General features: G+C 51.3%; 1 protein-coding gene across 1 annotated transcript; it reads right to left on the reverse strand.

Annotated features, from left to right (window-relative positions):
- Nucleotides 1-91: 91 nt before the first annotated feature.
- CES2 (carboxylesterase 2) lies at nucleotides 92-11,916 on the reverse strand. Its single transcript, XM_025920923.2, has 12 exons — nucleotides 11,755-11,916; nucleotides 6,365-6,569; nucleotides 5,324-5,465; nucleotides 4,388-4,521; nucleotides 4,049-4,307; nucleotides 3,631-3,729; nucleotides 3,228-3,368; nucleotides 3,036-3,110; nucleotides 2,642-2,786; nucleotides 2,076-2,213; nucleotides 1,468-1,540; nucleotides 92-1,060 (listed from the first exon to the last, which is right to left on the reverse strand). The coding sequence occupies exons 1-12, from the start codon at nucleotides 11,825-11,827 to the stop codon at nucleotides 874-876; spliced, it is 1,671 nt and encodes a 556-aa protein (XP_025776708.1). The 5' UTR covers nucleotides 11,828-11,916; the 3' UTR covers nucleotides 92-873.
- Between the last annotated feature and the right edge of the window lie 366 nt (nucleotides 11,917-12,282).

Consider the following 12,282-nt stretch of genomic DNA (forward strand, 5'->3'; position numbering starts at 1 on the left):
CATGGGCCGCATGGACAAGCTCAGGCCTTCTTCTTACAAAAAATGGAGTTGGTCACCTCTGTGGAACACAGATAAGTGAGTGAGTGAATGCTGTGTTTAAATGTTTATTTATTTTTAAGATGGAGAGAGAGAGTGAGAGGGGAAGGGGCAGAGAGAGAGGGAGGCACAGAATCCAAAGCAGGCTCCAGACTCTGAGCTGTCAGCATAGCACCTGACACGGGGCTCAGACCCATGAACCATGAGATCATGACCTGAGCCGAAGTCAGACGTTTAACTGACTGAGCCATCCAGGCGCCCCTTGAGTGTTGTGTTTAAATGTCAGTGATAGATGACATTTAGTCTAGGGGACAATGGGTGGGGCAGGGACTTTTACATTCACAGTAGCTGGTGGCCTCGGTGGTCAAGATCTCGGAGCTCCTGGGCTCCTGGCATCCAGATTTTCTACTTACAGATAGGAGAGCATGTGGGGCTTGTTGAGAGCCAGGTGTGGTTAACATTTCCCAAAGCACCCTCCTTCAAAGGGAGGGGGGAGGGAGGGTGGGGATGGGGTAGAGGTGAGGAAGAGGGGGTGGGGCCCCAGGCTCAGTGGGGTGTGCACTTCCATCGGGATTTGCCCATCCCCGGCTTCATTCACTGAGTATGTCTAAAGTCTAACATGAGAGGATGTGTGGGGGGCTTGGCAAGTGATATGCGGTAGGCCCTTAATAAATGTTTGCGGGCTGGCTGGCTGGAAGCATGCGTGAATGGCTATGTGAACGAAGGCAGAAGCGACTAGCTCCTCAGTGGGTGTGTGTGGGCATATGCGGTAGACTCCCACCTGCACCCAAATGCACCCCTCCACCCTCTCACCCTAGACAGGGATGTAACAGGGAGTTACAGCTCTTTGTGATTTTCCTCCGCCTCCTTTAGCTCCTGTATCTTCTGGGGTAGGGTCTTTGTCCAGAACTGGAGCCTGTGGGCCTTCAGGGCTCGGCCCACCGCAGGCTGCAAGTTCAGCTGTAAGTATTGCTCTTCCTGGTCGAACACAGGCCAGTGGGGCAGACCCTTGCCGTTGGGGTTCCTGTAGACATGCCCTCCCAGCAGGGCAGGGGAGAGTCACTCTGAGCCCTGCTGAGCCCAGACCTGGCACCCCAACTGGAGTCAGGCTAGGTACCAAACAAGCTGGGTGGGCTTGGGGAATGACAGGGGGATGTTTCTAGACTTAGGAAAGAAACTACCTCCCACTAGAGCGTCAGCTCCACCTGGGCAACCTGGGCTGTTTTTTCCCTTCCTGTCAGAGGGAGGCTCCTGGAGATGGACTGAGCGCTCAACACCCACAAGGCCCCTCCCAGGCTCCTGAAGCTAGGGAAGGAACCACCATGCAATTAAGGAAACATGTAAGCTAGTAAGACACAACAGAAAAGGGGGACCTTGAATGGTTCAAGCCGGCACAGCCCCTGGAGGTTAAGGTGGGGCGTGCCATCTCACCCATTTCGAGCGAAGTTAGCCCAGTACTTCATTATCTTCCTGCTCAACAGCTCTTCCTCCTCAGTGACTTTAACTATAGGGAGCAAGAGGACAAGGGTCCAGGTGAGTGAGCACCAACCCCGGCCCAGCACACGGGTCAGCCCCCACCTCACTCGCCAGCCCGTGTGCAAGTGTGCAACTTTTCCCTGGCTCCTCCCCTGCCCTCCCAGGCCTGGCTCTCTGCCCACTCTCCCCGCAGCCCTTGGGAGCCAGGCCCTCTCCCCGCCCAAACTAGGCTCATCTCTGTCCTAGGAGGCTCCCTTCTTCCTTCTGACATTGCAAAATCATTTAAGAAACAAATATGCTTTTCAAACACCCTCCTCTGCACCCATGCCAGGCATCCATGGTTGAAGTGGGGAGAGGTGGAGGGAGAGAAGACCCCAGCCTGGAGAGTCTTGGACTCCAATTCTAGCTCAGCCTTTCTAGCTGTAAGATTTGGGCGCCTGATTCTTTCCTCTCTCTCATCTCTACAGTGAGGGCTATCACCCTCACTCAGGGACCCAGCCAAGGCCCTGTCCCGCATTCTGAGAATGAGGGGTCTCTGAGGGACCCCACCCAGGAACACTTACCATAGCCTTTCCAGAAGGCAGTTCCGAAGACAAAGAACATCTCATCACCATGGTCTGCCCTCACGTGGGGCGGCTTGGTGTCCTTGAAGAAGCTGGGCCGATGTTGGAACTCATAGAAGTAGACGGGGGCATGCACACCTAGAGGGTGAGGTGGACAGGCCGTGATATGGCTGTCCCTTCCCTGGGGCCGCCCTGCATTACCCATGGTGACGAGAGAGCTAGGTCCAGTGCTGGTTGGAATCTGAACAATGGGGTGAGGGAGCCACTGGCTGGAGCAAGAGCAGTGGGAAGGACCTGGGTTCAAATCGTGACCTGGATTCAAATTGTGTGTGGTTTTAGGTACGTCACTGAAGGTCACTGAACCTCAGTTTCCTCATCTGTAAAATGAGGAATGTCTCTTAGGTTAGCCATGAGGATTTACTGAAACAAGGGACATCACGTGCCTGGCACCTATGGGCCCAATAAATAGACATGAGTTGGGACCTGGACACCAATAGACCTTGCCAGGGACCTACAGCTCTGAGCTGCCCCCTTACTGGTCTGGCTTTAGTTACAGATGTACTCACGTTGAAAACTGGCTACTTGGAGTGCAGGGATCACGAAGATATAGTCCCCCATCATCTCATGGAACTGGACCTGGAGGGTCTGTGGGTCTGCACTGTCCCCTAAGTACTCCTCCATCAATATGTCAACAGACTGAGGAGGCAACACCTACCCCAGGTGGATCAGAAATAGTCAGGTTAGGTGGGCTGGTGGCAGCAGGGAGGCAGCAGGGTCCGGGCTGGGCAGACGGATCCTGGGATGGTCTAGGGAATGGAAGGAAGGGGCCTAGCTCCAGGGTGACACAGCCTTTGCTCATGGGAGACAATGCATGGACACGGTATCTTGGGGATAGGTCTTCCCTGCCTCTGGACTGGAGTAAAGGCCCTCTTCATTGGGGCAGGACCCCAGAAGCCTCACCAACATTGCCAACATATTCCGCAGAACAGCCTTCACAGTCTCTCTGTCCTTCTGGGTGTCAGAGATGTCCAAGGCCTGGGTAGTGGGGGAATCTCAAGTTGAGGGTAGGATGGGCCTAGATAGAGCTATGAAGCCCAGAGCCCTGCTCCCCAAAGGACTCCTGGCACCTGGGAGCTTGGGGCTGAGCCTCACCGAGGGGATGAGCCAACCGTACTCATCGTTGTTGACACCAATGATGCTGGGGACAGGTTGAAAGTCGGCAGAGGCCAGCAGCTCGTGGGAGTGCCTGGGCAGGAAGGTCCCATCCACCATGCCAGGGATGATCCTGAAGGGCTGAGAGGGCCCACAAAGTCAAGTCCCTTTTTCTGATGGCTTCTGGATCCCAGTCACTCCTTCCCAGCTCATCCAGGACACCCATACGCTCTCCCTCAGGAGGTCCTACAGCTGGCTTAGCATGGCCTGGCCTCAACTTCCCGCTCAAGACTGTGAGGACACCAATGTGTGGAGATGGAATAACTTGCCCAGAGAATGAAAGGGATGTGTTCCCCACACCTGTCAGTCCTTTTCCTCCATACACGCATCCACTCAGCCTGACCTTATTAATGGCCAGAATCTCCTCTTCACTCTTGCCCCTCAGGCAGTCCACCAGTGCCTCTGAGTCAATCTGGCCACAGGCAGACATGTTTGCCACCATCTGTAAAGAGACCAGGCAGGGGCTGGCTCATCCTTCCAGGCAAGGGTGAATGATTTGTCTAAGGTCCCAGCTGGGGGCAGGTGCACCACAAATCTCACAGGTAGTAGGGCAGCAGTTTTGCGGGCCATAGAACATGCTCAGCCTCTGCAATGGCAGAGTTCTGTGGATTCTGATCCCTGAGCCCCTCCGCAATCCCCGGAGAGGTGGTGGTTTCCCAAGTGCTCTGATGGCAGGGTAGTCCTCGTTGTCCTCATTTAACAGAGTAATGGAGGCTGAGAGGTAAAAGATGAAGCAGCTTCCCACAGTTGGGGGTACTCACCGTGGAGACCGCATCAGATGAGCTATCAATGAGGCTGGGCAATAGAGCCACACCACTCTCCATGATGGCACCATGGAAGAGTCCTTTGGACATGGGGGACACGACATGTGAGGACACACTTGTGCCACCTGCAGACTCGCCAGAAATGGTGACACGGCCAGGGTCTCCCCCAAAATAGGCAATATTTTGCTGGACCCAGCGTAGCGCAGCCACTTGATCCAGGTAGCCCCAGTTGCCGGTTGCATGCTTGTCTCCAGTGCTGAGAGTGGCAGGGACAGGGATTATGGGGCTGTCCTGGCTTCACTCAGCTGGCATTGCCCTGCCCAACCCCAGGCTCACCTGAAGAAGCCCAGTACACCCAGGCGGTACTGAATAATGACCACCACCAGGTCCTCAAAGGCCGCCAGTGCAGAGCCATCATACATGGAAGCCATGCCGACCGTAAACCCACCACCGTGGATCCACACCAACACCTGGGGAAATTAAAGCACAGACACCATGTGGCTCCCATCCAGCCACTGGGGCTGCTACCTAGACTAACCACCACTTTGTCTCTGTCTGCCTAACCACATAGATAGAACGCAGGCGGGCAGGGTGGCGTCTTCATGACCTGGGCTGAGGGTGACCCAATTTCTATCAGGAAAATTTGACTTCTGATATTTTGGGGCCCTCTCCTCCTGGCTCCATTTCTCCCAGAACTCTCTCTGATGTGGAAAGAAAAGGGGCATCATCCCACATGCACATTAATTAAAAGTTTCTCCACTCTCAGGGTTCCTGCGTGGCTCAGTCAGTTAAGTGTTGACTCTTGATTTTGGCTCAGGTCATGATCTTGCAGTTCGTGGGTTCAAGCCATGCATCAGGCTCTGCAATGACAGCACAGAGCCTGCTTGGGATTTTCTCTTTCCCTCTCTCTCTGCTCCCCGCCCCCTCTTTCTCTCAAAAGTAGATAAGTAAACAAACAAAAGTTTCTCCATTCTCATAAGCCCAACAGATACAGCACCCGAGTGGGTCTCCTGGGCATGAGTTGGTTGGGTGAGCCTTGGGTCCAGCCCAGGGCCACAGCTTGTGACCTCCGGGAGCAGTCAGGGTTCTATGACCCCATGGCCAAGGGTCAGCCATTAATGCTGAGTAAGAAGCACTCCCCTGGACCCACTAGTGGGAGGCTTCTCAACAGGGTCCACGCTGCAGCAGTGCCCAGTCTGATCTTGTTCTTTCTGATCTTCTTGCAGAAGAAATGTCCTCCCATACCCCAGCCAGCTAGGGCCTGGCACTCACGGGCAGATTGGAGCCTTCCCTGGCGTGGGCCGGTGTGTAAATGCTGAGGTACAGGCAGTCTTCGGACATGGAGGTGAAAGGCAAGGTCGCATTCAGCAGTTTCAGAAACATCTCATTTGTGATAGTGATGTTCTGCAGACACCTAGTGTGGCCGTACCATGGTCAAAATGAGATCCTGGGCCCACATTTTCTCCCAGCCTCCCTCAGTCCCACCTCCCCTGAGAACTTGCTCACACATGGTCCTTCCCTAAATCCCCTCTGCACCAAGTTACAGGCCACAGGCTCTGGGGAAGCTGTGATTGAGCCCAGTCTTCCCGGGAGGCCTCAAGGTTGTAAGGGCCTTGGATAGCAATCCTCCTGAGGCTGGGAAATCTTGACTTTTGGGGGTCTCTCTGAAACCCATGGGTTGCATGTGTTGGTAGGCACCACTGTCTTCCTGTACTCAGGCCGGGAGCAGGGGAGTAGCCCACACACATGTGCTGCCTGCATGAGTGGATATTAATTTCTCACAAGAAGAGCAGTGGGGCATCCCTCATCTCAAGTCAGACTGTCAGGGAACCTCATCACTCCAACATGGTTTCCAGTAGCAAGAACATACGCAAGCCCTTTGGCCAACGGCAGTTGGCCCTGCCACTGGCACGGTAACTGCACACAGTGGGGGTCCTCTACTCCTCAGGGATCTACAGTATCTGCTGCTGGAGTCAGGGGCTCCCATAGGGTTCATGGAGCCAACTCAACCTCTCCCAGAGACACCTTCCCTGGTGGCAGAGAACACTTGACATAACTAGAACCTAGGCACATCTGTATCTCTGCTCATCCCTTCAGCACTTGGAGCTAATGCCCCTTAAGTGCCAAGCCCCGAGCCTGGGAAAGTTACTTTGCCCTTCCAAGCCTCTGCATGCTCGTGGAAAAAATGCATGTGAGGACCCATCAAACTCAGAGGGGAGACTGGCTGTGGAGGCTTAGATGAAATGACAACTGTAACCTGGCCCAGAGTACCCTCCACCCCAGGGACTGGAGTTCCTTGGACTCCCTGCTTACATAGCTGGGTGGGAGGTCCCGTCCTTTACACCACTCCAAGATTCAGGGGGCTCAGGGGGTGCAAATCGCAGTGGTCCTAGAGGCGGTTTAGCAAAGGGAATTCCCAGGAAGGTGTGGACCCCCACATCAGTGCCTTTCACGTGGATGAGGCTTCCCCGCACCTGCCCCGTGTGTGTGGTCCGGATGGGGCTGGCAGAGTCCTGGCCTGTGAGCAGAGAAGTGGACATCAGGGTTGAGTCTACCAATTAGTTGCCCTCTCAGGCTACTAATGTTGCCCTCTCCTTCTGGTCTTCAGCTCAAGGGACTCTGACTTATAAACACTTGCTTTACAAATGTCCTGCCTTTAACCTTTGTGTGTCTACTCTCCCACCACCCCCCCCCCCCCCCACTGTCCTTGCTGGGTCTGGCCCTGGCCTTTTCTACCACACTCAGTGAGGCTCCTTGGGACTTAGCACCTGGTTGACCTCCAGGAGCTTCAAACATATGGTCACATAAGCTTGAAGGGGTGAGAGTGTCCTTTCTGCTGACAGTGAGGCAGTAGAACTGTGGCAGTTGGACACCCAAGGCTCCTGTGCTTAAGGATCTCATGCTCTAGGTGGCAAGAAATGACATAGAGAAAGCATCCTTAGAACAGGGGCACCTGGGTGGCTCGGTCGGTTAAGCGTCCAACTTCTGCTTAGGTCATGATCTCTCGGTTTGTTAGATCAAGCCCCAGATCGGACTCTCTGCTGTCAGCACAGAGCACGCTTCAGATCCTCTGTCCCCCTCTCTCTCCTGTCCTTCCCCTGCTCGTTCTCTCTCTCTCTCTAAAATAAATAAATAAAAAGTTAAAAAAAAAAAAAAAGCAAGCATCCTTCAAACAAAGTGATGATGTTATGAGGGGAGTACAACCTCTCCTACTGTGGGGATCAGGGACGGGAGGAAGTGACTGAAAGTCACCTAACACAAGGGGCCAAGCTGATATTCTTTTTTTTTTTTTTTTTTAATAAATGTTTATTCATTTTTCAGAGAGAACGCGTGAGCGAGGAAGGGGCGGGGGGTGGTGGTGGTGGTGGGTGGGACATAGGATCCAAAGCAGGCTCTACGCTGACAGCAGAGAGCCCGGTGTGGGGCTTGAACTCACGAACTGTCAGATCATGATTTGAGCCGCAGTCGGACATTCAGCTGACTGAGCCACCCAGGTGTCCCCAAGCTGATATACTTAACAAAGAATTTCTACAAATGAGTAAGAAATATGCCAGCTGCATGTACTTGGTGAAAGAATAGGAAATGATGAGACAGTATGTTCAGACAGAGTAAGGAATACAAATAAATGGCTCATACACACACGAAGAAGTGTTCACCTCACTCGTGCTAAGAGAAACGCTCATTGAAATCTCACTGTGACGTCAACAACTTACTTTGTTACAAAAAGCAAGACAATCAGACAATGTGTGTTTTCTATTGGAAGAGTCCATAGCGCTATGTGAAGTAGTCTTGCCCCAAAACGTGACAAAGCAGAACATAAAATTGAAATCTGGTCAAGCCTTGAGAATATAAATGCATGAATACAAGTTGACAAGCATACTGGGGACAGAGAAATAGTTTAAAGACACCATATGGATATAATCAACGAAGGCCAAACTCTGGGATGCTCTCCAGAACAACTAAATTGGTTTCTTCAACGTAACAACGAAATTATAAAGAAAATAAAAGAGAAGCAGAGGAAGATGCTGAAGATTAAAAGAGATTCACATAAAAAAAGGTGGATAATGGGGCTCCTGGCTGTCTCAGTCAGAGGAGCATATGACGCTTTATCTTGGGGTCATGAGTTCAAGCCCCACGTGGGGTGTAGAGATTACTTAAAGAAATAAAACTTTTTTTTTTTAAGACCAATAATAACAAATGTTAGTAAGGATGTAGAAAAACTGGAACCTTCACATATTGCTGGTGAGGAGATAAAGTGGTGTATATGCTTTGGAAAAATATCTGGCAGTACTTGAAAGAGTGAAACATGGAGTTACCATATGACCCAGCAATTCTACTCCTAGATATAAACCCAAGAGGATTGAAGACATATGTCCACACAAAAACTTGCACATGAATGCTCATAGCAGGATTACTTATAATAGCCAAAAAGTGGAAACAGTCTAAATGTCCATCAACTGTTAAATGGATCAATAAAATGTACCATATCTACATGTTGGAATATCATTCAGCACTACAAAGAAAAAAGTACTGAGCATGCTACAGCATAGATGAACCTTGAAAACCTCATGCTCGGTGAAAAAAGTCAATCACAAAGGATCACATATTGGATGCTTTCAGTTATACAAAATGCCAAGAATTGGCATATCCATAGAAACATAAAGCAGACTGATGGTTGCCTAGGGCTCAAGTTGGAGGAAAGGAGGAATTGATGTGGTGAACTCTGTGAATATACTAAAAACCATTGAATTGTACACTTAAATGGGTGAATGGTTTGCTATGTGAATCATGTCTCAACACTGTTATAAGAAACACGTCTACCAATTTCCAAAGTATGGACCTTATTTGAATCCTGATTTAAAAAAAATATGTAAATACCATTTATGAGATAATACAAAATAAGAACATTTGGCTAGATGCTTGATTGCATTAAGAAATCATGATATTGGGGGCTCCTGGCTGGCTCAGTCGTTAAAACATGTAACTCTTGACCTCAGGGTTGTAAGTCTGAGCCCCATGTTGGGTATAGAGATTACTGAAAAATAAAATCTTGGGTAACCTGGATGTCTCAATCAGTTAAGCTTTCGACCTCACTTCAGGTCATGATCTCGCAGGTTGTGAGTTTGGGCTCTGTGTCGGGCTCTGTGCTGACAGCTCAGAGCTTGGAGCCTGCCTCAGATTCTGTGTCTCCCTCTCTCTCTGCCCCTCCCCTGCTCACACTCTGTCTCTCTCTCAAAAATAAACATTGAAAAAAATTTAAAAAATTAAAAAATCTTTAAAAAAAGAAATCATGATATTGTTTTATGTCTATATATTCCTTTTCTTTTAATAGGAGATAAAAAATCTACACGTGATGTAATATCTGGGATTTGCTTCAAATAATGGTGCGAGGGAGAGGTGGTAGTCTAGACAAAACCAGGTTGCTCAGGTCGTAATTACTGAAGGTAGATTATGGATACAGCAGATTTGTTATATTATTCTACCAGAGACTGGAAGCCCTTTGATGCTGTGTGGCTGCAGGCAGCCCTGACTTTGTACCTTGGGGTACAGGGAGGTATCCAGTCAGGCTCCCCATACTCCTGGTGTTAACTTCACTGGCTCCTGACTCCCTGGAGCTTTCCCTACGGCAGGTTCAGGTTCTGCTTCTGCAGAACTTGGCCAATCTGAACCTGGTTCCATAATAAAAGGGGAAAAAACAAACCCAAAAAACAACTCTGGGGATTTATACCACCTACAGATCAGAGACAACAGGGGATGAGGGACCTTGAAGGTGGACCCAGAAACTGAGTCCTGAAAGCAAGGAGGAGCTTCAGGATGGGCAGTCACACCTCCCTGTCTTTTCTCATGCACTTCCCTTTACCCTGAACAAAGGTCGTTCCCATTTCTCCATCTGTGGGAATCCTGACCGTGCACCTCCACAAGGAAGCTCTCCTGGGTTTCCCAATCACAGTTTATTGCTTCCACTCTTGAGCCCCCAACACCCTTATCAAAGAGTGAAAGGAGTGTCCTTCCACTCTTCTTTCAGAAGGACATTGAATGCAGTGACTCCAGGTTTGAAGAGAGGGTTGTTGGTATTGTGGAGGATGCCCAAGGGGGCCTGGGCCGAGGGGAAGTGGCCATGCGAGTGCCTGCCTGTCACTGGTTTTTGCATGTTCAGTCAGGCTCTCCTGCCAGACCCACCTTTCCCTTCCCAGCTTGCCTGCCTACCTCTACCCAGATCACTTATCAGATCAGCATGGATCAATATGCTTGATGCCGTATCATGTGGATAAGATCAGAGTCAGCACTCACAGGTTCCACAGAGGGCAACTGAGCAATGTTTTTCCAAGTCAAAGGCCCACCCCTCTCCCCAGTAACATGCTGCCTACACACACACAGTTCCTTGCCAGGTGCGATATCTGTCCATGTAATTCACTGAGGCCACTGGCCTCCAATGCCTGAATGTTGTCATAGCAAAGGACACAATGCTGAAATGTCCCTGATCAGAGGCCAGTTACATCAAGGATCCTTGAAGAGAAACCGTTCTATGCAACAGTATGAGGAAGCTCTACCATGTACAGGTATAGGGAAGTCATCCCCTGTGTCAGGAAGTAGAAAAGCTGGGTGCCAGAAAGGGAGGAAATTTGTGATCATTTAGGTGAAAACCAAGGATGTGTGCACAAATCCATTCTTCGGTAAACTGAGCAGTGTGTAAAAAGCCCTGGGGACCTTGAAGGAGCCAGGGCCGGATGGGACACGAGAGGGTCAGACATATCACCTATGCCCTCTTCTGGCTTGTCTATTATTTCTTTTTGAAAGTGGGTCCTATCCAAAATATTAACACTTTTAATCGTCCTGCTGGAAGGTCTTGGTGACCGCTGAGAGCCTCGTGAGCAGCTAGTAAGGGTGGAAGTGGGGTGGGCCGTGGGGAAGGGATTAATGTGGATGTCTCCAGGGCAGACTCAACTGGGAAGAGGGAGGACAGTCAGGTCTCACAGGTGGGGCCGTTTTGGGTGAGAGGATCACACTGGCCAGAGGGGGCACAGGAGCTGCAGACACCGAGGCATGGTGCCAGAATAGCCTAAACTACTGGTAACCTGAAGCTGACACAAAGTGCTCTGTGACACCTTTGCTCTGAGGCCAAGAGGTGCCCTCACTCCAGGTGGGTGCATGGGGTGAAGAGGAAACAGACAGCCTCTTTAGGATGCAGAGGCAGGGGGCTTGGGCTTGAATAGCCAGATTCCCCAAGGGCCAGTAACCTTGCCTGGGGCCCGTTTAGAGGGGTCTTCAGTGGGTGCCAGGACGCTCTTCTGGCCAAGGGCACAACACTCAAAGCCAAACCGCATCAGGAATATTATTACTGGTATTTTTCTTCGGGGGCAGCGCCGGCTCCACCACAAACACTAAGAAGGAAACATCCCAAATGATGCCCCCACCCCCAGCCCCGCCTGCGTCACCAGGCGCTGCTCAGAGCTCCTGGCCCTACTTGCATCACTGATGTTGTATGCTCAGACAGCCCCAACTCTCTCTGTGCCTGTGAGGGCCCACCCCCCGGGTTTCCGGAGAATCGCTCCAGCATTCAGTCTGGTGCAAGTTTCCTTCACCGTGGTTCTCCACCCGTTCCCACCTCTCTGGGACCTTCCCTCCTGCAGCCTCAGGTCCTGACTCTGCAGAATCTGGCAAGTGCGACCCCCGTCCCTTGCCACCCCTCAAGGGAGCCTCACCCTGGCCCAGGACGAGAAGCAGGAGTCCACAGACCACGGCGTTCAGACACCCGCGAAGTAGGTCCAGTCGCATGGTCTACCCAGTGCACAACTGCTGTTTTCACCCAAAGACAGCCCAGAGGCTGCAGTTCTGTGAGTGCCTCCGGCAGGGCACGGAGTTTGACCTAGGCTGGAAGTAGGCGGGGCTAGCTGGGAAGGGAAAGGCAGGAGAGCCTGCTGAACACGCAAAAACCAGTGACAGGCAGCCACTGACATGGCCACTTCCCCTTGGCTCCGTCCTCCTTGGGCATCCTCCACAATACCTCCACGATACCAACGACTCTCTCCTCAAACCTGGAGTCACTGCATTCACTGTCCTTATAGTCACAGACCTGATAAGGGTGCCAGAGAGTGGGAGCAATAACCTGTGATTGGGGGACCCAGAAGAGATTCCTTGAGGCGGTGCATGGTCAGGATTCCCACAGATGGAGAAATGGGAGTGATCTTTGTTCACGGTGAAGGGAAGTGCATGAGGAAAGACAGAGAGGT

Source organism: Puma concolor, chromosome E2 (assembly GCF_028749965.1).
Source record: "Puma concolor isolate L17-30 chromosome E2, mPumCon1.1.hap2, whole genome shotgun sequence".
Classification (NCBI taxonomy): domain Eukaryota; kingdom Metazoa; phylum Chordata; class Mammalia; order Carnivora; family Felidae; genus Puma; species Puma concolor.